Source organism: Salmo trutta, chromosome 11, assembly GCF_901001165.1.
Source record: "Salmo trutta chromosome 11, fSalTru1.1, whole genome shotgun sequence".
NCBI lineage: Eukaryota > Metazoa > Chordata > Actinopteri > Salmoniformes > Salmonidae > Salmo > Salmo trutta.
In genome coordinates, this window is record NC_042967.1 from 2,498,021 (window position 1) to 2,522,480 (window position 24,460).

A 24,460-nucleotide genomic window follows, 5' to 3' on the forward strand; every position below is an offset into this window, starting at 1 on the left:
GGCACTGGAAATCCTCACTGCTCTTTGTGGTTGAATCTGTGTTTGCAATTCACTGCTCGACAGGGATCTTACAGATAATTGCATGTGTGGGGTACAGAGATGAGGTAGTCATTAAAAAATTACTATGTTAATTAAACACTATTATTGCACACATAGTGTGTATTCCTGACAGCTGTCACTGTCATTGTACTCATTCTCTCTCTGCCATCTCCCGTCTTCACAACGACACAAAGGTGTCAACAGTTGTGTGTGTTTCTGCGTTCTAACATGAGATGGCTGCTATACACAAGGGAGTATGGCACACACACACACACACACACACACACACACACACACACACACACACACACACACACACACACACACACACACACACACACACACACACACACACACTCCCACAAACAAAGTCACTTCACAGGCAAAGCCTCTTTGCTCAGTTCTCCTCCCTCCTGGAAGGCCTAGTGTCTCTTAGCACCATTGAATTGTCTCCTCTGGGGCTGTTGTGACATAATTACTATATCAGACCCGCTGTGTAATTCCTGCCTCTCTGCTCCCGTCTTGCCCTCCCCCTGTCTCCTCCATGTCTCCCCTCTGTCTCCACTATGTCTCCCCTCTGTCTCCACTATGTCTCCCCTCTGTCTCCACTATGTCTCCACTATGTCTCCTCTATGTCTCCTATATGTCTACCCTCTGTCTCCACTATGTCTACCTTCTGTCTCCCCTCTGTCTCCCCTCTGTCTCCCCTCTGTCTCCCCTCTGTCTCCACTCTGTCTCCACTCTGTCTCCACTCTGTCTCCACTCTGTCTCCACTCTGTCTCCACTCTGTCTCCACTCTGTCTCCTCTACATTGAACTCCAAATGTATTGGGACAGTGACAAATGTTTTGTTATTTTGGCTCTGTACTGGAGCACTTTAGATTTGAAATGGCACAACAACTATGGGGGTTAAACAGCAGACTGTCAGCGTTAATTTTAGGATATTTTCATTCATATCGGGTAAACCATTTAGAAATTACAGCACTTTTTGTAGTCCCCCATTTTAGGGGAGCAAAAGTATTTGGTCCCAAATGTATAGCATGCAATGACTACAGTACATCAAGCTTGTGACTCTACAATTTTGTTGGATGCATTTGCTGCTTGCTTTGGTTGTGTTTCAGGTTATTTTGTGCCCAATAGAAATGAATGGTAAATGATGTATTTTGAATCATTTTGGAGTAACTCTTATTGCAAATAAGAATATAATTTGTTTCTAAACATTTCTACATGAATGTACACAACCATTGAAAAGTTTGGGGTCACTTAGAAATATCTCTGTTTTTGAAAGAAAATTAAAAAAAATGTCCATTAATAAAATAACATCATATTGATCAGAAATACCGTGTAGACATTGTTAATGTTGTAAATGAGTACTGTAGCTGGAAATGACATACATAGGCGTACAGAGGCCCATTATCAGCAACCATCACTCCTGTGTTCCACTGGCACATTGTGTTAGCTAATCCAAGTTTATCATTTTAATAGGCTAATTGATCATTAGAAAACCCTTTTGCAATTATGTTAACACAGCGGAAAACTGTTGTCTGATTAAAGAAGCAATAAAACTGTCCTTCTTAAGACTAGTTGAGAATCTGCAGCATCAGCATTTGTGCGTTCCATTACAGGCTCAAAATGGCCAGAAACAAAGCACTTTCTTCTGAAACTTGTCAGTCTATTCTTGTTCTGCGAAATGAAGGCTATTCCATGTGAGAAATTGCCAAGGAACTGACGATCTCGTACAACGCTGTGTACTACTCCCTAAAAAGAGGAGTGGGAGGCCCTGGTGCACAACTGAGCAAGAGGACAAGTACATTAGAGTGTCTAGTTTGAGAAACAGAAGCCTTACAAGTCCTCAATTGGCAGCTTCATTAAATAGTTCCCGCAAAACACCAGTCTCAACGTCAACAGTGAGGAAGCGACTCCGGGATGCTGGCCTTCTAGGCAGAGTTGCAAAGAAAAAGCCATATCTCAGACTGGCCAATAAAAAAAAAAAATTCAGTTTGGCAAAATAACACAGACACTGGACAGAGGAACTCTGCCTAGAAGGCCAGCATCCCGGAGTCGACTCTTCGTTGTTGACGTTGAGACTTGTGTTTTGCGGGTACTATTTAATGAAGCTGCCAGTTGAGGACTTGTGAGGCGTCTGTTCTCAAACTAGACACTCTAATGTACTTGTTCTCTTGCTCAGTTGTGCACAACTTCAGTATTACTAACTAAAACTGTTGTTACACTAAGGTTTTTATGATTTTATTTTGTTAGGATTATTTTGCTCATACTGTAGTACTGTAGCCCACTCCCGACCGATCACATTGTACAGCACCTGAGTGGTGCAACGGTCTAAGACACTGCATAGCAGTACAAGTTGTGTTGCTACAGATGCTGGTTCAATACCCGTGCTGGCCTCGACTGGGAGACCCATGAGATGACGGTAGGTTTTTGGTTTCTCTTCCTCTAAAAACAGAAATCATTCTAAATAACAAACTGGCTTTATTTACAAATTAGTAACAATGTCTCACCCCATGTTCAAGAATGGCCTTTTTCCTCGCTCATTTTACGTTATTTGAAAACAAAATAATCTCCAAAATATTGTTATTTTTTTTAAACAAAGCAATTATTGTTATTAATTTAGAATTATTTTAAAGCCCCTTGGATATTCTCACAGATATATTATTAACCCTGTTATTAGCAGGACAATATATTGGTCATATTGGTCATGGCTCCCGATTTGTGCACAATGGGATTGCCTTGCAGTTCTCCAGCTGTATCCACTGAAAGCATGCGAGGTTCAAGGCACGAGGGCAGGGGACATGGGATGGGCCGCAGAGCCGCGCACAGAAGATGGACCTAGCCCATAGGAAAGGGACGAGGAGGAAGGGGGAGGAGCTCTGTGCTACCCCGCCACACTGGGTAGCACAGAGCAACACTAAGGGGCATTGCACTAATAATGGCGCTGACTAGGGAAACATTCCCGCTGTTTTTAGTGCCAGTTGGCACGTTCAAACTAAAACAACGTAACAATGTGATTGGTTGTAATTTCAGTTTAATCCACCAGAAAAGACAAAACAAATAATACAACAAAAAGTATTATTATTATTATGTATCACATCCGACCGTGATTGGGATGCAGGTTCGATTCCCGTGCCGGCTGCCACTGGGAGACCCATGAGGCGGCTTTTGGTTTTAATTTAGAATCCTCCAATCCTCTATATGTAATTATTGGCTGAGAGTCACGTCATATTTTTTCGATATACTGTAGGCCTACCGTAGGTGACATGAGTCTCACTAGTGTTGAGTAATGTGATGTTAAGTGGTATAGGTCTTATTTATTTAAAGAGCATATTGAAGTTAGAAGCAATAGCCTACAACTATTTTAGCACCGTTTCACACTGCTCTGAGACAAGCATGGGGACTGCTCTTGATAAATCAATGAGATTTTTATTTTGACTGAATCTCCATTTGGGTATTGGTTAGACTACAATTATTGTGTAGAAATGTTATGCTCTTAGTGTAACCTTTATTTAACTAGGCAAGTCAGTTAAGAACAAATTCTTATTTACAAGGACAGCCTACTCCTTCCTCCCCGTCAGGAAACTGAACCACGGTCTCCCGCGTGCCCGCAAGTTCTGTAGCCTACTCCCGACCGTCACGTTGTACAGCACCATATTATCGGAAACCGAGGGGGTTTTTAGTTGTTCTTGGAACAGAAACACCATAATATTCATAAAATTAAGCAAAATTTCTTAAAATCAGTCCCATATACTATGTTCTTACAAAAAAAGGTTTTAAATTCTCTAGTACGGCCACTATTGAAGGCTATCAAATGCTTCTCAAAGATGCCCTATGGTGGTCAAACTAGCACAAACTAGCATTAATGGTACCAGTGGTTGGCACTTAAATAACATGCCATAGAATACGCTGCAACTTTTAAAGGACAAACCACTCTTATATGTCTTCCCTTTGTCTCCTCTCTGTTTCTTCTATGTCTGACTATATAGTACATTGAGTACATATAGTACATAAGACCCATAAAGACTTCCTGTATCTTAGGGTGGAGACCATGTTCAGTCTGGGTTGATCAATCTGTGTTTTCAGTTAATTGGTTATTAGACCAATATTTAAGTTATTAATGGCTGTGGTACTATAGGTCATTGCCATTTTAAAGATATACCGTAACACGGAACCCAAACCGGCTGCGCGCGTGCGCCATCGTGCATAAATGTATTTTGTCCCCCCACACCAAACGTGATCACTCAGGTTAAAATATCAGAACAAACTCTGAACCAATTATATTAATTTGGGGACAGATCGAAAAGCATTAAACATTTATGGCAATTTAGCTAGCTAGCTTGCACTTGCTAGCTAATTTGTCCTATTTAGCTAGCTTGCTGTTGCTAGCTAATTTGTCCTGGGATATAAACATTGAGTTGTTATATTATCTGAAATGCTCAAGGTCCTCTACTCCACCAATTAATCCACATAAAACCATCAACCGAATCATTTCTGGTCATCTCTCCTCCTTCCAGGCTTTTTCTTCTCTTGACTTTACATTGCGATTGGCAACTTTCATAAATTAGGTGCATTACCGCCACTGACCTTGTTTGTCTTTCAGTCACCCACATGGGTATTACCAATGAGGAGATGGCACGGGGGTACCTGCTTCTATAAACCAATGAGGAGATGGGAGAGGCAGGACTTGCAGCGTGATCTGCGTCAGAAATAGAACTGACTTCTATTTTAGCCCTTGGCAACGCAGACACTCATTGGCGCGTGCGTGCGAGCAGTGTGGGTGCAATAATTGAATAATATAGATTTCTACATTTATTTTGCAACGCTCGCGGTGTAGTCAGCCTGTAAGATTAACACTTGTTTGGTGGCTAAATACTGTGCAACAGAGAGGTGAAGTACACCTCTTAATAAAAGTGAATGAATAGCTTTTAGGTTACAGTGAGTACCATTGCCTGCATTTTTCTATGAATTATACGGTACAACAACAAAGAACATATTTTCATGGGTAGAGAATATAGGGAGGCAAAATGAGATTGCCTTCCCAAAGAAATCAATTTTACTTTTGATTACTATAACAAGATGTAACAATACATGAAGTGTCTCCTTTTGGGCCACTAATGGAGGGGAGCATTGCAATTTGGGAGAAAGTAATAGCTCCGAGCTTTCAGCCTCTATACTCCCCGGGATTCATGAAATCAAGTGTATACGCGTAAAGATCGGTCGATAGATTTAAATGACAGAAACACATTTGGCTCTTTAGCTCTGTGATTGTAAAGTGAATAGCAGTCTATGCAGGATGGAGTGTCAGTCAGTGCAATGTGTAAGTGCAGACCCAGAGTCAGGTATTATGGAGGGTTTGGCCAACATATAACCAGTTATGTCAGATTTGTGTTCGAGCTAAATTGGCCAAACTCTCTCCGTGTATAGTATGATTGCCTTTCAGTGACAATATGGTGTGTCTATTATAGCCAATTATGTCAGGTGTTGGTTGAAGCCTAGTTGGCCACACTGTCCATATAAATTGCATTGGAGTGCAAAAAGGGCATCTTTAGCCAATTAAGTCATGTTTCAGTTGGAACCGAGTTAGCTAAACTATGTTCATGTTTACGATTGCCTTGGACCGCCAAAATGGCATCTTTATCCAGTCATGTCCGGTTTGGGTTGGAACAGAGTTGGCCAGACTGTCCCTGTACGATTGCCTTTTTAGTATAAATATGTCGTCTATAGCTAATCATGTAAGGATCCGTTTGGCGTCCATCAAACTCAGCTTTGGACACTGGCGTCCATCAAACTCAGCTTTGGACACTGTGACCCACCTGTCTGCGCAGATCCCTGGTCTTCTTGGTCATCTTGTCGATGGCAGAGTTCAGCGGGTCTCCTTTCTCTTTCCTGCCAGTCTGTAGAGAGAGGGAGAGGGGAACACAGAGACACGGTGTTACCTCAGTGTTACCTGTGTAACATTACTAATTCATCATCACACACACAAATGCTCACATCAAAAAGTGCATTATGCTTGTAATACACTACAGGAGGGAATGGGAGTACAAAGGTTTGTACTGCAGTTAAAAGGGATTAGAGGAGGGAAATCATTCTTGGAATACTCTCTGCCTCCGGTTTCTTATAAGTGACTTTGGATGTTCAAGATGTAAGAGAAAGTAGCAGGGCTGGATAAAATAAGAACTTGAGGGTACTACAATACACACAGATTGAGGAGAGTATTGAGCAAATAAGATGGTGGTGACAGACATCAGGGGAGCAACTGCGGAACCATTTCTGAGAAATTCCATCAAGCATGAAACCAAGTTAGCAAGTGAAGTACTGTGGGCTTTGGAGGTACACACGCAAATGTAACTAGGTGGGTTTCTGTACATGCTAACTAGGCCACTTGGACTTTTAGCTCTCAACAAATGACGCCCATTGTTGTTAGTGAATGAGTAACTAAAAATACAAAAATATAGCTTCTTTCTCAAGGGTTTTTAGCTGTCAACGAATAAAACCCCATTTTGTTAGTGAGTAAGCAACTAGAAAGACAAAACAGAGAGAGAGGGGTCAATATGAGACCTTGTCTTCTTGGAGAACAATTAGGAGTTTCTGTGGTGTTAGCGGCAGCTAGGCTGCTGGCCCTTCCTTCTGCCCCCTCTCCCCTCAGGCCCTCTCAGACAGCCCACAGCTGGTTGCAGTCACAAGTGTCACCTCACGCTAAATAACAATTCTCTCTCTCTCTCTCTCTCTCTCTCTCTCTCTCTCTCTCTCTCTCTCTCTCTCTCTCTCTCTCTCTCTCTCTCTCAAAAAATGGAAAAAATCAAGTGGTGGCCATTAAATATTGATGGCACACCAAGGGCGAGCGATGTTCCATTTCAAGCGACACGGGGCTGCATTAACATAAGTGAGATTCCATCTATTGTCTCAGGTATCGGCGAGGAGGAGGGAAAACAGGGGGCAGGTGACATGCAGCGTTCCCTAGGGAGCCTGGGAAATGGACTTGGGCATGCCGGGCCGGGCGGTTGGCTGGTTGGCGGTTGAATGCATTGTCATGCCTCAAGATGCGAGCAGTTAATAAGTATAAAACAGATTGCCTATCAGAGATATAAAATCCATTACTGCCTGATGGAATCAAAGGAGAATGACTGCCAGAGAGAAGGATAAACGGTCCCCCAAAAAAGATTTATTGTTTATGGGCTACGGCGAGCGAAAAAATAATGCTGACGCCGAGACTGATATTCCAAAGCATTCTGGTAATTACCTTAGTAGACTCCCTTTCATTTTCACAGTGACCCCTTTGGAGCGTATGGGGTCCCATTTGGAGGCCCATGACGATGAAAGCAGAGATAACCTTTGCGTCGGGGGCTGCCATTAAATATGGCATAAAGATGCTATCACTAATGTTGTGTTAGGAATTTGTTTTGGATGATTTAATAGGGTGATTAGGGTGGGCGATGAGGCGGCTTGATTCCTACAGGCCGGGGTTAGATGTCGGGGGTTAGGGATCGCACACAGCTACACTTCTTAACCTCTTCTCAGACAGGCGGGAGGGATGGATGGAGAGGAGAAGTGAGAGGGAGAGGGGAATAAAGATGACAAAAAAGGGAGATGAAGAGAACGAGAGATAAATAAATGGCACAATATATGGCAAAAATGAAGGTGAGGGAATGCAAAAAAGAGGGGGAGACAAACAGATGATAAAAAGAGAGACGGGAGCGATAAATTGGGTATACAGTATGTAGGGGACTTAAATAGAATCCTTGAATATATGGGGATGTTAGAAGGCGGGTTTAAACAAACACCCTTTAACAAACGCTGTTTGCTGCATTCAACATGAATTCAGTTACAACCAGGTGCAATTTGCTGGCTACACTGATGTAGCCAGCAAATTCGGTCCATTAGAAGTCGTCTCTTACCGCAATACCTGAGCGCATCAAGGATCCAAATCAACAGATTGTACAGAGACGCCGATGATACTCCAGTCAAAGCAATAGTAGAGCATACAAAATTAATTGCCCGGTTGCTATAGCAACCCCATTCCAATTCCGCCCTACAGTGGAGTGTGTTAACATCATTATCTTGGTGGGAAGAGAGAACAACCTAACATTTACAGATGTAGGATCTTAATTTGATCACACTTTTGTTGCTGAGAATTTTCCTGTACAGAATGAAATGCAAATGTGTAGTGCATTCGAGATTTACAAAAGCTTCTAAAGTTTGTAATGTCAAACTTGACTTTCCCAGATGAAAAATGTATCAACCCCTACAAAAATGGCTATGAATTAGAATCCACATAATAATTCACATTTCCTGTTGCTGCAAGATTATATTGCTGCTGTAGCAAACTGGCTCAAATTAAGATCCTATATATGTACATGCTCTCCCATCCTAGCCTAGCAAAGAAGCAGTATAATACTAATATGGAGGGTAGTGTAGATACTGGACATGCCAATGAGTGGTAAGGATGATCAACTACATGAACGGTTAGACCTGTCTTGGATGTGAACACCATATCCTCATTATGTCACTATGGGAGCGTTTCACATGTCTCGTCCACTCTATTACAGAGCTGTCACAATACTACAGCCACTCCGTTATACAGTGCTAGATATGGGAGATTATGGTGGCCCTTATAGCCCTCGATGTGACGTTCCCCATATTACAGGCCTACATATCGTTGTGTATGTCCTTGGCTAGATATCACTTCAGTCTTGTTGGAGTGTTCATTATTTGCTTTCCAATATGGTATCTGGTGCTGCTGTACAGCTAAATTACACTTGAAGAAATGTTTGATTGAATATTAAAAGGTCCCAAATGACACCCTATTCCCAATATATTGCAAAACTTTTAACGAGGGCCCTATTTCTGTTGACTGAACTATAGATTTCTTAAAGGGGATGTTGCGCTAGGGAGGATGTATGTGTTGTGTTACCACTCTCCTTACGATACTGAAAGCAGAACAGAACACTCAACATCATCTGACGTCTGTTTGTCTATTTCGTGCCCCAATCAGAATTCAGATCAGGCCCCTCCGACTCCCTTCCTTCCTTCTTTCATTCTTTTGTTTCTATTTTTGGTCGTTCTCCATGCATGGTGCCTCGACGTTCTGTCAATCTCAATGTGTTTGTCACCGCAAGGCCTATAAACATTATTGTTTCCCATTAGGCCTGAAATTGCTTCCCATCAAACAAGACACACAAAAAAAAAATTGCGAGAGGGGAATGCCCCCAACAGACCACACTAAACGGCAATAGCCCCCCCTCTTTAAAATCGCGCCTCCACCGCCCAAGAGCATTCTCGGGCCAATCATAGCAATTTAAACGATGTCCGGGCCCCTAGAGCCCCTCTGTCTGTCCACAGGGTCTTATTTGGGTCCCTGGGATAAGTAGGCACAGGCGAAGGTCATGACCCAAGGGTTATACACTCCAATAGATCTATTAAAGAGCAGGAACAACTTCCTGTCCAATATAACAACCAATCAGAGACCTCTATTTACAGACATGTAACAATGGAGTGATGAGCTACTGTAAGTGACAGCCTTAAGAGTTGGCAAGACAGCACAAACAGATCTAGGATCAGGCTAACGGAGTGGACTGTTCATCCTAGCATTTTCTTACCTTATCATGAGGGTTTATTCAAGTGAAACTCTTGTCCTGTTTTTTTATTATTGTTACTTTTACGAAATATTGTCTGCTGGTTCAAGAGTGAGATCTTGACAGACACACTTAGCATATGGGTTTATGGGGAGACTCTCTTATGGAGCACTCCAAATGGCACTTGAATAGGTCCATCTTGTAAAAGAGATGTGATCTCAATGAGAATAACCCATATGAATAAAGAATCAAAACACTGCTCTCCAATTCCCTTGGGTATTGTTCTGTTCAAGATGATTGAGATCGATGACAACCCATGGTAAATAAACATCTTTGTATGCAGCGAGGCAGTGAGTGTCAATGACTGCATGGGAACACTACACAACGTCTACATCCCTAGGCCTATTTGGGGTCACGGTCAGGTCTAATAGTTCTGGTCTCTGAAAGAGAATGAGAAAACAGGAAGTCCATTGAAATAGATATGATTCCTCCCATTCATGTAATGTATTGCTGTTATGCCCTTGGGCCAAGGCCCCTGCAACCAGAGGAAGCATGGATTTTCCTCCATGTAGATGTTGAGCAGCATTAGGAATTAATCATTTGACGCGCACACGCACACGCACACACACACACACACACACACACACACACACACACACACACACACACACACACACACACACACACACTCCTCAGCCTCGGTACTAATGGTAATAGAGCACGGTGCACCAAACAGTGAGGAGAAACCCTCAGTCTCATAATCTGGATGGATAGGCCAGGGCTGCAAGCCCATATTTAACTAGGCAAGGGGAATGCAACAAAAGGCAAACCCACCTAGCATACACACAAGTGTGTGTGTGTTTTAAATTGTTCTTCAGCTCTTAAGGTTCCTTGGAGAACTCTTTCCAAACAAAGAGTCCCACTGTAACGCCGGCACGTTTTGGACTTCTAACCCTTTTTAAACATGTGTTTGAGCTACAGACTTCTGGGTTGTACCATTGGATTTGTCTATTTCCATTAGTATGTGATTAAAGGGGGCTGAGCTAGAATGGTGTTTGTCAGCCAAGGGCAGATCCCAAAGGGGTCCAGGGCCGGGTCTTTTTACAAAAATGTCAAAGAAAAAGCTGAGACTCTCACAAACACATACGTTTCGCTCTATGACGCTCACAAGCTAAACAGTACTCGTTAGAAGGTAAGAGGTTTTTCTACATTCCCAGGACATAGTGTCTATAATACTGTAGAAAGCTCACTAATTTGCTGTCACAAACTCCATACTCCACACAGTTGTCACTGACTAGTTGGATTTTCATTTCCCACTATGCAAATCAATTCTGTAGTTACAGCATTCCTATTTATTCATTTTTATCAGGTTTTTGGTTTAGTGACCTTATATTATGGCAAATTGTTTTGTCTTCTACTTGTAGCCATGTTTGTCCTGAAAATAAAATGGAAAAACGCTTAATTGTGAGGCTAAATATAAGGGCTGGACATGCAGATACATTCTTAAAGGTTCGTGAAATGTAACATGTCTTGTGTTGGGTCAAGAGTTAAATTAACACTGTAAAGAGTTAAATTAACACTCCGTGGTGTAAGATAAACTCAATGTTAGTTTATTGCAGTCAAATGACCAAATCGCCCTCTAGTGGCCTCATGGGTGGAACATTATTAATCTATTTGTTTCATTTCAGAAAATCTGGTGTTTCTATGTCAAAATATTTTGTTATATTTCAGTCTTCTGTGATATACAGTACCAGTGAAAAGTTTGGATACACCTACTCATTACAGGATTTTTATTTATTTTTACTATTTTCTACATTATAGAATAATAGTGAAGACATCAAAACTATGAAATAACACATATGAATCATGTAGTAACCCAGAAAGTGTTCAACAAATCAAAACATATTTGAGATTTGAGATTCTTCAAAGTAGCCACCCTTTGCCTTGATGACAGCTTTGCACATTCTTGGCATTCCCAAAGTCTATGAGTATCCATAGCAACGGCTCCTCTTGGGCTGCTCTGCTCAATGAAGAGAGGAGAGAGCAGTTAGCTGTTAGCTACTTTTCGTCACTCCAAATTCCAACAAAACTGAATGAACATGATTATTTTCTGTGATATAATCTCTCCTATTTTAAATAAATTGAAGCACTTTGACACCATGTTATGATCTTAGTCATACATGGCTGTACTGCACAGCAGAGCGAATGCAAATTGCTTAACTTAAAAATGTTAGTGATTCATTTAGTGATACCCGAGCCCTGCCCATACCCTAGTTATTGATGAGAAAACAGGCCCTAATCGGCCCTAACCCGATGTATAATGTCCGGGCTCATGTCGGGCAACAGAGCTCTACCTGTAACTTGGCCCTCAAAAGAAGGCCTTATTAAACATGTATTGTATTGACTTAAATAATAAAAATGTTATGACAACATATTCACTTACAATATCACTTGGTGAAGGCCACAGGAGTGACAATGAATGAATGCAACAACCATGTCTCTGTCACTAGCAAACACAGTCGTGGGTGGTACTGGTGACAAAAAAAGAATCACTCGACAGGCACCCTGGGAAATATGCAAATAAGGTTTTAAACCCTATAGCAGGGCTAAACAAACCCTGGTCCTGGAGGGCTGAAACATTTCTGGTTTTGTGCGTGTGTGTGCGTGTCACGTGCATGCACACACATACACACACAGAAGCCAGTATCGCAGAGGAGAGGACATGACGACATTAGTCATCCAGGCTGCCTGGAGAACCACATGCTAATGTGTCATTTAGGCGCTGTCGGGAGGCGGAGGATTAAGAGATCATGCCACCCAAAGTAAAAAGAGAGCAGAATCAGAGGATGTTCAGAGAGAGAGAGCTTCTCATCTAGACTCCTGTGACTTAAAGGGGCAATCTGGGATTCAAACGCCGACAAAGAGTCAATAGCTATATGGTTATTCATTTAAATGAAGTCCAAAAATAGATTTTCCAATCCTAGATTTCACTGTTAATTAGGACTTGCATGTATTATATGAGTTTCACACAAGGAGAAATAGGATAATCAAAGAAGAAAAGATAGAGGGGAGACACTCATAAACCGTTGTATTGTATTGCATTGTCATAATACACATCATGGAGGAAGAGTGTACTATCAATGTCATTACTTTGTATTCAAAGTCAAAACCCCTGTCCGTGCTTTTGTGTTTTTTTCCCAAGAATTGATAATCGCCCTGGCCTAGTTGCCAGCTAGAGCTCTTCCAAATCTGCATTACGTAGATTATGAAACGGTGAAATACAGCGGCCGGAATTCTAACCAGGGAGGAAAACCCCGTCATCACACTAAACCTGTTATAGCAGGCTCGCTCTGGCTCCTAGTAGAATGCTGGATAAAATTAGTCAAATAGGGTGCCTTTGGGGCACGCGATTCTCTCCCCAAAACCCACTGAATACCTCAGAGCTGAATATATATCCTATAGTACACTACTTATAGATGTATGTACAGTGAGGGAAAAAAGTATTTGATCCCCTGCTGATTTTGTACGTTTGCCCACTGACAAAGAAATTATCACTCTATAATTTTAATGGTAGGTTTATTTGAACAGTGAGAGACAGAATAACAACCAAAAAATCCAGAAAAACACATGTCAAAAATGTTATAAATTGATTTGCATTTTAATGAGGGAAATAAGTATTTGACCCCTCTGCAAAACATGACTTAGTACTTGGCGGCAAAACCCTTGTTGGCAATCACAGAGGTCAGACGTTTCTTGTAGTTGGCCACCAGGTTTGCACACATCTCAGGAGGGATTTTGTCCCACTCCTCTTTGCAGATCTTCTCCAAGTCATTAAGGTTTCGAGGCTGACGTTTGGCAACTCGAACCTTCAGCTCCCTCCACAGATTTTCTATGGGATTAAGGTCTGGAGACTGGCTAGGCCACTCCAGGACCTTAATGTGCTTCTTCTTGAGCCACTCCTTTGTTGCCTTGGCCGTGTGTTTTGGGTCATTGTTATGCTGGAATACCCATCCACGACCCATTTTCAATGCCCTGGCTGAGGGAAGGAGGTTCTCACCCTAGATTTGACAGTACATGGCCCCGTCCATCGTCCCTTTGATGCGGTGAAGTTGTCCTGTCCCCTTTGTAGAAAAACACCCCCAAAGCATAATGTTTCCACCTCCATGTTTGACAATGGGGATGATGTTCTTGGGGTCATAGGCAGCATTCCTCCTCCTCCAAACACGGCGAGTTGAGTTGATGCCAAAGAGCTCCATTTGGGTCCCATCTGACCACAACACTTTCACCCAGTTGTCCTCTGAATCATTTAGATGTTCATTGGCAAACTTCAGACGGGCATGTATATGTGCTTTCTTGAGCAGGGGGACCTTACGGGCGCTGCATGATTTCAGTCCTTCACGGCGTAGTGTGTTACCAATTGTTTTCTTGGTGACTATGGTCCCAGCTGCCTTGAGATCATTGACAAGATCCTCCCGTGTAGTTCTGGGCTGATTCCTCACCGTTCTCATGATCATTGCAACTCCACGAGGTGAGATATTGCATGGGGCCCCAGGCCGAGGGAGATTGACAGTTCTTTAGTGTTTCTTCCATTTGCGAATAATCGCACCAACTGTTGTCACCTTCTCACCAAGCTGCTTGGCGATGGTTTTGTAGCCTATTCCAGCCTTGTGTAGGTCTACAATCTTGTCCCTGACATCCTTGGAGAGCTCTTTGGTCTTGGCCATGGTGGAGAGTTTGGAATCTGATTGATTGATTGCTTCTGTGGACAGGTGTCTTTTATGCAGGTAACAAACTGAGATTAGGAGCACTCCCTTTAAGTGTGCTCCTAATCTCAGCTCGTTACCTGTATAAAAGACACCTGGGAGCCAGAAATGTATAACATTTTTGACATGCGTTTTTCTGGATGTTTCTGTTTTTATTCTGTCTCTCACTGTTCAAATAAACCTACCATTAAAATTATAGACTGATCATTTCTTTGTCAGTGGGCAAACGTACAAACTCAGCAGGGGATCAAATACTTTTTTCCCTCACTGTATCTGCATTTCATGTCTAGTTATGTCACGTCAATACATTGTGCCATATACACTGGTGCAAACGGTTATTACTAACATTGCGATGCATAGTCAGAAGCTTGTAGCATCCAACTTGAAGTTATCCCCTTCATATATATGGTAGTTAAGTCAAATCAATGCATTGTGCCATATACCCTAGTGCTAACTGTTATTTCCATTTCCATTTACGTCATTTAGCAGACACTCTTATCCAGAGCGACTTACAAATTGTATTACCACCATTACAATGTACATTATAGTCTTCGTAATTGTTATAATTATATAAATATAGTTATGTCACGTCAATACACAGTACCATACACCCTACACCCATCTAAATGTTCTCTCAACGTTGGCCCTGCGACGATGAATCATAGGTTGCAGTGGTTGAATCATATGCCTCATGTTTCCCCACGGTCAGGTCAAAGCTGTGGTCTCCCGGTTGTGTGTGTGTGTGTGTGCCCACACACCTTCCCACACAGGTCCATTATCCACCTTGACAACACAACAGGGAACAGCAACCAACAACCCCCCCATCCATCCATCACTATTCATCCATCCATCCGCCACACACGGCATCATGCGTGTATTTCGCGACACAGACCACATAACGGAGTATGCATGTTGGGGTTTTGTGGTATAACTTTTATCTCCCCAACGTGTTGTCAATGGCTCACATTCACAGACTGCAAGGGTCTCCCATCTGCTCATTGTTTTCCCGATTCATTCTCTAAGGGGACTCTTTCCCTTCATTCATTTTCTCTGGTTCTGGGTGGCGTCGCGGAGGTGAGCTCATACTCCTCTCTCGGTACGGCGGCGGTTGGATAATGGAAGCGGTAATGGCCAAGTGATTCCAGCTCACCCAGGAGACTGGCTGGCTGGATGGTGGATGGTAGAGACGGCTACCAAGAGCGCTCGACGTGCAACAGGTGGGACCAACATGCTGTTCCTTCGCCTCTCACAGTCCCCGCTCCAATCACTCATGTATTGTAGTGCACTCAGCGCAAATTGCTTTGCTGTGCTCTGCCGTGCACCGTTCCCTCCTCCCTTCCCCACCCACTAATAGCGGAATAAGACGCGCGATTCTCGGGCCGAGGCAGACAGAAAATGATATGGATGTCTAGTGCCATGTGAGAGAGAGGGAAAGGGAATGAGGGAGGAGAACAGAGGAGGAGATGATGAAGGGATCTGCTTACAATAAGGTGGAACGGTGGAGGCAGACAGCCAAAGAGAGCGAGAGAGAGAGAGAGGTAGAGCAGAAAGAGAGAAAGAGAGAATGATAGAGAGATAGAAAGAGAGAATTGAAAGATACCCTGTATATTAGAGAGAGAGAGAGAGAGAGAGAGAGAGAGAGAGAGAGAGAGAGAGAGAGAGAGAGAGAGAGAGAGACTAATATGGTCAGACAACAAAAGAAAAGAGGGGAGAAAGCTTTTCTTTTTTGGTTTGGCACAAAGCGCCCGTCTCATTCTCTCAAGATCAATGTGTTAAATGATATCAATTCCGGCTCCTTGTCAATTCAATTAAGGCCCAATGCAAGGAACAATTACTTTCCAGGTTGGTTACACTGACTCCAGGCTTAGAGAAAGAGGAGAAAGTGAGGGAGATAGAGAGAGAGAGAGGGGCCACTGACTCCTACAGAGAGAGAGAGAGAGAGAGAACCCTGACTCCTAGAGAGAGAGAGAGAGAGAGAGCGAGAGAAAGAGAACCCTGACTCCTAGAGAGAGAGAGAGAACCCTGACTCCTAGAGAGAGAGAGAGAAAGAGAAAGAGAGAGAGAGAGAACCCTGACTCCTAGAGAGAGAGAGAGGACCCTGACTCCTAGAGAGAGAGAGAGAGAGAGAGAGGACCCTGACTCCTAGAGAGAGAAAGAGAGAGAGAGAGAGAGGACCCTGACTCCTAGAGAGAGAGAGAGAGAGAGAGAGAGAGAGAGAGAGGACCCTGACTCCTAGAGAGAGAGCGAGAGAGAGAGGACCCTGACTCCTAGAGAGAGAGCGAGAGAGAGAGGACCCTGACTCCTAGAGAGAGAGAGAGAGAGAGAGGACCCTGACTCCTAGAGAGAGAGAGAGAGAGAGAGAGAGGACCCTGACTCCTGGAGAGAGAGCGAGAGAGAGAGAGGACCCTGACTCCTAGAGAGAAAGAGAGAGAGGGAGAGAAACCACATTGGGTTAACAGTAGATAATGGCTCAGCCGGATCCTCAATAAGATAAGTTGAGCTGCTCTACAGCGGTGTGTGTGTGTATGTGTGTGTGTATGTGTGTTGGTGGTTCCAGGGATGAGCAGCAACCATTTGACTTGTTCTCATTAAGTGGGGCTTAAAGAGCTACAGCGAAACTGCGACCATCAACCTGGTTTGATTACAGGAAAATAAACCAGGCTCTCCATGCCTCCCCAGTGAGCCTCTTTTTACGTGTAGAATGTGGTGAGATGAGATGAGAAAATATGATTATACTGGGTTTTATCCTGTAATTAACAAACAGATTAACCAGCAGAAAATGAGGTCTTTCTAACTAAAAATCTTTCTAACTCAGTTTTTCTGATTAGGTCTAGGCATATATTCATCAGGGGTGGAAAAAGTACACAATTGACATACTTGAGTAATAGTAAAGATACCTTAATAGTAACTGACTCAAGTAAAAGTGAAACCCAGTAAACTACTACCTGAGTAAAAGTATAAAAGTATTTGGTTTTAAATAAACTTAAATATCAACAGTAAATGGAATTGCTAAAATGTGCTTTAGTATCAAAAGTAAAAGTATAAATCATTTCAAATGTCTTATATTAAGCAAACCAGACTGCACCATTTTTTATATTGACGGATAGCCAGTGGAACACACAGACATAATTTACAAATGAAGCATTTATGTTAAGTGAGTCTGCCAGCTGAGAGGCAGTAGGGATGACCAGGGATGTTCTCTGTTTAGTGAGTCTGCCAGCTGAGAGGCAGTAGGGATGACCAGGGATGTTCTCCTGATAAGTGTGTAAATTGGACCAATTTCCTGTCAAAATGTAACGATTACTTTTGGGTGTCAGGGAAAACGTATGGAGTAAAAAGTACATTATTTTCCTTAGGAATGTAGTGAAGTAAAAGTTGCCAAAAATATAAATAGTAAAGTAAAGTACTGATACCCCCAAAAAACAACTTAATTAGTACTTTAAAGTAACCATTGGTTAAGTTTATTAAAGGTGCAGTGGTATTACATAACCAAGTAGGCCCATAAAACTCACAATAAACATGTGTTATAGGTCAGATCTGAATTCTTACCCCTGACCTTTAGTCCGACATTGAATACAGACAACTACTGCCCAACCCCAACACACACACACACACATACACACACACACACACACACACACACACACACACACACACACACACACACACACACACACACACACACACACACACACACCAGTGTGGTTTCCGCTTCACTACATTGTAAAAGCATATGCCTTGGCTCGCCTGGTTTGTCTCAGTGTCTGCTGTTTACATGGCCAGTAATGGTATCACATAGCCGCGTTGTTTTTAAATGGGTTCTCCTGCCATTCTGGTTTAGTGTGTAGTGTAGCTCCCATAGCTGTGTGTCTGAGGAGGAGCAAGCCTTCTAACAGTCTTTATGCTTACTCTTTCAATTACACACACACATGCAGGCGCAAGCACGCACGCACGCACGTACACACACACACACACAAACACTCACAAATGCACACAAATGGACACACACTTTGGAGCTGCTCTGTGCTGTCTGATGGTATTATGGTCTGTGGCCAAGGGACAAGCAGTGGACAAATAAAAGAGTGGGAATCCTAAGCTAATCATAAGCTATATCGAGTACATGGGCAGAATGCGTGGATTCATGTACATGTGTGATGCGCATAATGGTCAGACATGCTATTTTGGTTAAAAAAATAAAATAATTATATCCCACAAAGATTGCTGGAAACCAGAATCTTGCAACCAGAGATTTCTGGAAAACCTGGGAACTATGGAAAAGTTACTGGAATTTTGCAACGTCAGCATGCACGCACCAAAATGAAAAATGTAGTAGATTGCTGATGCTAAAAGTGAAGTGAAATCTGAGTCGAGGAGGAAGCGACTGGGTTCACCTACTCGTTCCGGAATCCTCTCTTACATTAAGAGCATCACTTAAGCAATACTGACAGCGCTGTGTTCTTGTGGCATAGCACTATAACAATGGGGTCAAAGAGCAATTGTACCTAAAAATAAAATTCCGTTCTATCCAACTTGGGGAAGATGTATTGAATTTGACTGCTTAAAAGGGGCCATCAGCGGTTGCTACGTCCACTTTTGTACTTATAATTTGATGATGTGAACCCATCGATTCTTTAAGAATATAAAATAAACGCCTCATGAACTTAGTTCAACTGTCGCATCACATCAGATCCCAAAATACAAGCTTGTTTCACAGTACATCAATGTTTGGAAACAGAGAAAATATAAACAAAGACTATATAGCCTCAAAACATGTTTAAAATGGATGGTCAGTCATTGCATCCATAGCTCTGTCTGTGAAGTTGAGAGTGGGTACATTTGTCCAGCCCCATCCGTCAGGTTGTTACCGAACTAGGGGCGGGGGAGTACTCTTTGTTAGTGTTTCTACTGCTGATTGCCGCTTTAACTGATGTATCCTTATTTGATGAGTCGTTCCTGAAAGCACACTAAATCCTTCACTGAGCAGACATAATGTAACACGCTGTAAAGGTTTAAAAACAGAAGGCAAAAGAGGGACGGAGAGGAGAGGGAAACAAAGAGATAATATTAAGTGTGTTGGGCTGAGGGCCAAGGTCCGTAGTACGGCGGAGGGAGGGAGAAGGACGAGGAGGGGGAGAAGGAGGAAGGGGTTGAGGGGGTGAGGGCTGGCTACCAGGCCAACACAGAACCCCTCCAATTCCCGCTGCAGGAGAGGCAGCGAGGCAAGAGCACCGGCGCTGCCTGCAGTCAGCATGCTCTGAATGGCAAGTGCCTCGGGAGAGAAGGAGGGAGGGGGGAGAGAGAGTGTGTGTGTGAGAGGCAGAGAGACCAGAGACCAGAGAGGGTGAGAGAGAGAGAAGCGAGAGAGGGGGGTGACGCTCCTCTCATCAGTGAGGGAGAGAGAGGGGGGAAAAAACGAGGGAGGAAAACACAAAAGAGAGAGAGGGGGAAAGTCCCAACATCAATGACGCACACTGTTCCACCGAAGGGCCAGTAGACGCCTATTTATCAAGCACAACGAGGGGCTATTTCTGGCTCTCCGGTGTGGAGCGGGGTCAGTAGCATAAAGAGGAAGAAAAACAACAAGCAGTTCTCATGAACACATTGTGATTAGTAACAAGCAGCAGCAGTACGAAGCATGTATGGCTTTCTCCCATTGACACCTCTCTTTATTTTCCCTACGGCACCAAAGTTTTTGAATCTCAGTAAACAGTGCTGCTAAGCTGTGTGTGTGTGTGTGTGTGTGTGCGTGCGTGCGTGTGTGCGTGCGTGATGGACGAACAAATAGTGTGTGCATGTGTGTGTGCGTGCATGTATGTGTGCATGTGTTATATTGTGAGTGTGTGCATGTGCGTTTGTACACTTGCGCACGTATGAGTGCGTATGACTTCACATCTGTATGTCTGCCCGGAGCTTGCTAAGAAATGTGCCGTTTTCCCTGTGAAACCCCTGCATCGCTTACTGTGTACCTATGGAGCGTGAGTGGGATGCAGACCAGATAGACAGCCACTTCTGCAGCCCCAGTCAGACACAGACCAAACCTGGGCCGTGAAAAAGTTACAGACGCACAAATATCATAACCCCAAAAATGCTAACCTCCCTTGTTACTTTAATGGTGAGAGGTTAGCATGTCTCAGAGGTATGATATAAAATGCTAGCCTCCCTTGTTATTGTAATGGTGAGAGGTTAGCATGTCTCGGAGGTATGATATAAAATGCTAGCCTCCCTTGTTATTGTAATGGTGAGAGGTTAGCATGTCTCAGAGGTATGATATAAAATGCTAACCTCCCCTGTTATTGTAATGGTGAGAGGTTAGCATGTCTCGGAGGTATGATATAAAATGCTAGCCTCCCTTGTTATTGTAATGGTGAGAGGTTAGCATGTCTCGGAGGTATGATATAAAATGCTAACCTCCCTTGTTATTTGAATGGTGAGAGGTTAGCATGTCTTGGGGGTATGATATTTGTGTAACTTTCTCACTCATCATTATTCACGATTCATTCAGGATTATCCGTAATCATGGTCGCACCCACATTAATGTAGAAGTGTTCAAAAACATATTATATTCTTATTTACAATAAAAATTACTTCAAAATTACACCATACATGATTTACCATTCATTTACATTGGGCACAAAATAATCTGAAACACAACCAAAACAAACCGCAAATGCATCCAACAAGTTTGTAGTCACAAGCTTGATGTAGTCATTGCGTGCTATGAATATGGGACCAGCTACTTAACTTTTTACTACTTTAATACCGTACAAGTGAATTTGTCAAAATACTTTCGGTCCCCTAAAATGGGAGGGGACTATGAACAAAAAGTGCTGTAATTTCTAAACGGTTCAGCTGATATGGATGAAAATACCCTCAAATGAAAGCTGCCTGTCTGCACTTCACCCTCATAGCCATTGTTGGATTTAAGAGCCAACAGAATAAAAAATGCTTCACTGTCCCAATAATTACAGCGGTATAGTGCACTACTTTGACCAGACCCTTATGTGGGCCCTGGTCAAAAGCAGTGCACTATGGAATAGGGTGCCCTGGTCAATCTGTTTAAGGAACTGTTCTCAGTACTGGGCGATGTAATCCCATTCCATCATCGTATTTCTCCTTTCATTTATTACTTCATTTCATTTCCCGCCCCTCGGTGAGGGATCTGCCGTCGCGTTTAGGACGGCGAGGGATTTCCGTGCGCTGTGGCGGTGGCCCCGGGGCACCTGGGAGACATCGTGGCGGTGAGTCAGACAAAAATCACCATCAGGAGGGGGCCACTCCATTAGTCTCAAGCCCATACATAACCCCCAAGTGTGGGGAGCTGAGCTGAGGGGGTAGGCTATATCTTTCAGCACATTCAAATAGGCACATGAGGCACTGAATGTGGTTCTTAAAAGAAGCACACCTGCAAATACAAATGTGAAGTAGCACACACACACCACTTAACTGCTGTGGGTCAGGAGGGTGCGTGTCTGTAACCCTACCCACCCCAATCCCACTCACTTCCCCTCGCCATGGCAGTGCCTGTTGACACATTGCTCACTGTCTCCTGGTCCGCCTCTCCACCTCCCCACAGGTCGAGTCATGGTGACCTCCAGTCTAAGTGATACTGCACTTAGGCCACAGCCTGCACTTAGGCCACAGCCAGGATTAAAATTAGAGACCTGGAGGGGGAATTGATATCACACTACCACACTCTTCTGCCTGTTTCTCCTTTTTCTCCAAACATATTTGCTTCCTTTCGCAATCCACTTCTCACCAAGTGGAAATGTTTTCTGGGCCCCGTTTGGTATGTTTTTTACTCGGTGTCTGTGTCAGCTACGATCAGAATGGTTCACTGTGGTTTCGAGAAACCACTCTGGAGGTTGTCTCGGTGCATGTTTGAACGCACACACTCGTGTGCTAAAAAGTTCAACCTTCTATTTCCATGGAACTCAAAGAGGGAAACTAGTGCTGCCACGCCGTTCCCTCTCAAAAGGCCTCACATGGACTGGGAAAAATGTGGATATTGAAAATTTGACCGTGTGTGTAAATGTCGGGTGGTGTGTTTGTCGTGTAAGGTAAGAGAGAAGAGAGGTGAGAATTTCTTTCTTCCCATTTGTGTTCCATTTATTGAAAGTAATATCAGTAATATCCTTTCAAAGACGATTCTCCATCAGTGGAGTTTATTCATGGATGCCAAGGGAAGCCAAGCTTCCCCCAAAAATGTACCAATCATTTTTTGGGGGGCATCATTTTCCTTCAATTCACAAGAGGCTAAATGTACACTACATAACCAAAAGTATGTGGACACCTGCTCATCGAGCATCTCAATCCAAAATCTTGGGCATTAATATGTTGTTCCCCCCCTTTGCTGCTATAACAGCCTCCACTCTTCTGGGAAGGCTTTCCACTAGATGTTGGAACACTGCTGCGAGGACTTGCTTCCGTTCAGCATTAATGCTATTGTCGTGTCTTATTTCTTCTAAGAGGTAAAAGAAACAACTCCTAGATGGATGCAGATTAATTATGTATAACCAACAGGCAAATCATACAACTTTGATTTCTCGGAGCAAGGAGAACCACCATGTGTGAGCTAAAGCACCACGGTCAAGCAACGTGCTTTCTCTTTCTCGCTGATACACAAGTTCAGAACACATTTGGAATATGTTGAAAATGTTGAATTTTGTACACCTGAACTGAAAGCTGTTTGATGCAGTACAATGTAATGCATGTGTGGTACTGTTTGGCATACTCTATATACACTACATGACCACAAGTATGTGGACACCTGCTCATCAAACATCTCATTCCAAAATCATGGCCATTAATATGGAGTTGGTCTCCCCTTTTCTGCTATAACAGCCTCCACTCTTCTGGGAAGGCTTTCCACTAGATGTTGGAACATTGCTGCGGGGACATGCGTCCATTCAACCACGAGCATCAGTGAGGTCGGGCACTGATGTTGGGCGATTAGGTCTGGCTTGTAGTCCGCGCTCCAACTCATCCCAAAGATGTTCAATGGGGTTGAGGTCAGGGCTCTCTACATTGGGGCAGGGAGCATTCTCCTGCCGTTCCCAAAACCCAGATTCGTCCGTTGGACTGTCAGATGGTGACTGCCAGATGCCACAAGAGCATTAGTGAGGTTGGGCACTGATGTTAGGCCTGGCGTTAGCCAGTGTTACAATTCATCCCAAAGGTGTTTGATGGGGTTGAGGTCAGGGCTCTGTGCAGGCCAGTCAATTTCTTCCACACGATCTCAACAAAGCATTTCTGTATGGACCTCGCTTTGTGCACGGGGGCATTGTCATGCTAAAACAGAAAAGGGCCTTCCTCAAACTGTTGCCACAAAGTTAGAAGCACAGAATCGTCTAGAATGTCATTGTATGCTGTAGCGTTAATATTTCCAAACTAGAAAAACAGCCCCAGACCATTATTCCTCCTTTACAAAACTTTACAGTTGGCAATATGCATTCAGGCCGGTAGCATTCTCCTGTCATCCACCAAACCTAGATTCGTCCATTGGACTGCCAGATGGTGAAGCGTGATTCATCACTACAGAGAACACATTTCCACTGCTCCAGAGTCCAATGGTGGTGAGCTTTACACCACTCCAGCCGACACTTGGCATTGCACATGGTGATCTTAGGCTTCTGTGTGGCTACTCAGCCATGGAAACCTTTTCCATGAAGCTCCCGACAAACAGGTCTTATGCTGACGTTGCTTCCAGGCAGTTTGGAACTCGGTAGTGCGTGTTGCAACCGAGGACAAATACGTTTTACGCGCTACGTGCTTCAGCACTCGTCGGTCCTGTTCTGTGAGCTTGTGTGGCCTACCACTTCGTGGCTTAGCTGTTGTTACTTCTAGAAGTTTCCACTTCACAATAACAGCACTTACAGTTGACCGGGGCAGCTCTAGCAGGGCAGACATTTGACAAAATGACTTGTTGGAAAGATCCTATTGAAAGATCCTGGCATCCTATGACGGTGCCACGTTGAAACTCACTGAGCTCTTCAGTAAGGCCATTTGACTGCCAATGTTTGTCTATGGAGATTGCATGTCTGTGTGCTTGATTTTATACACCTTTCAGCAACGGGTGTGG

At 43.4% G+C, this 24,460-nt stretch overlaps 1 protein-coding gene across 1 annotated transcript in view; it reads right to left on the reverse strand.

The window, feature by feature from the left end:
* LOC115202084 (catenin alpha-2) overlaps positions 1-24,460 on the reverse strand; it is a 688,845-nt gene that overhangs the window by 178,177 nt on the left and 486,208 nt on the right. The window contains exon 8 of the mRNA XM_029765967.1: positions 5,861-5,941. Within this exon, the coding sequence (XP_029621827.1) occupies positions 5,861-5,941 (81 nt within the window). The remainder of the gene's footprint in view (positions 1-5,860; positions 5,942-24,460) is intronic.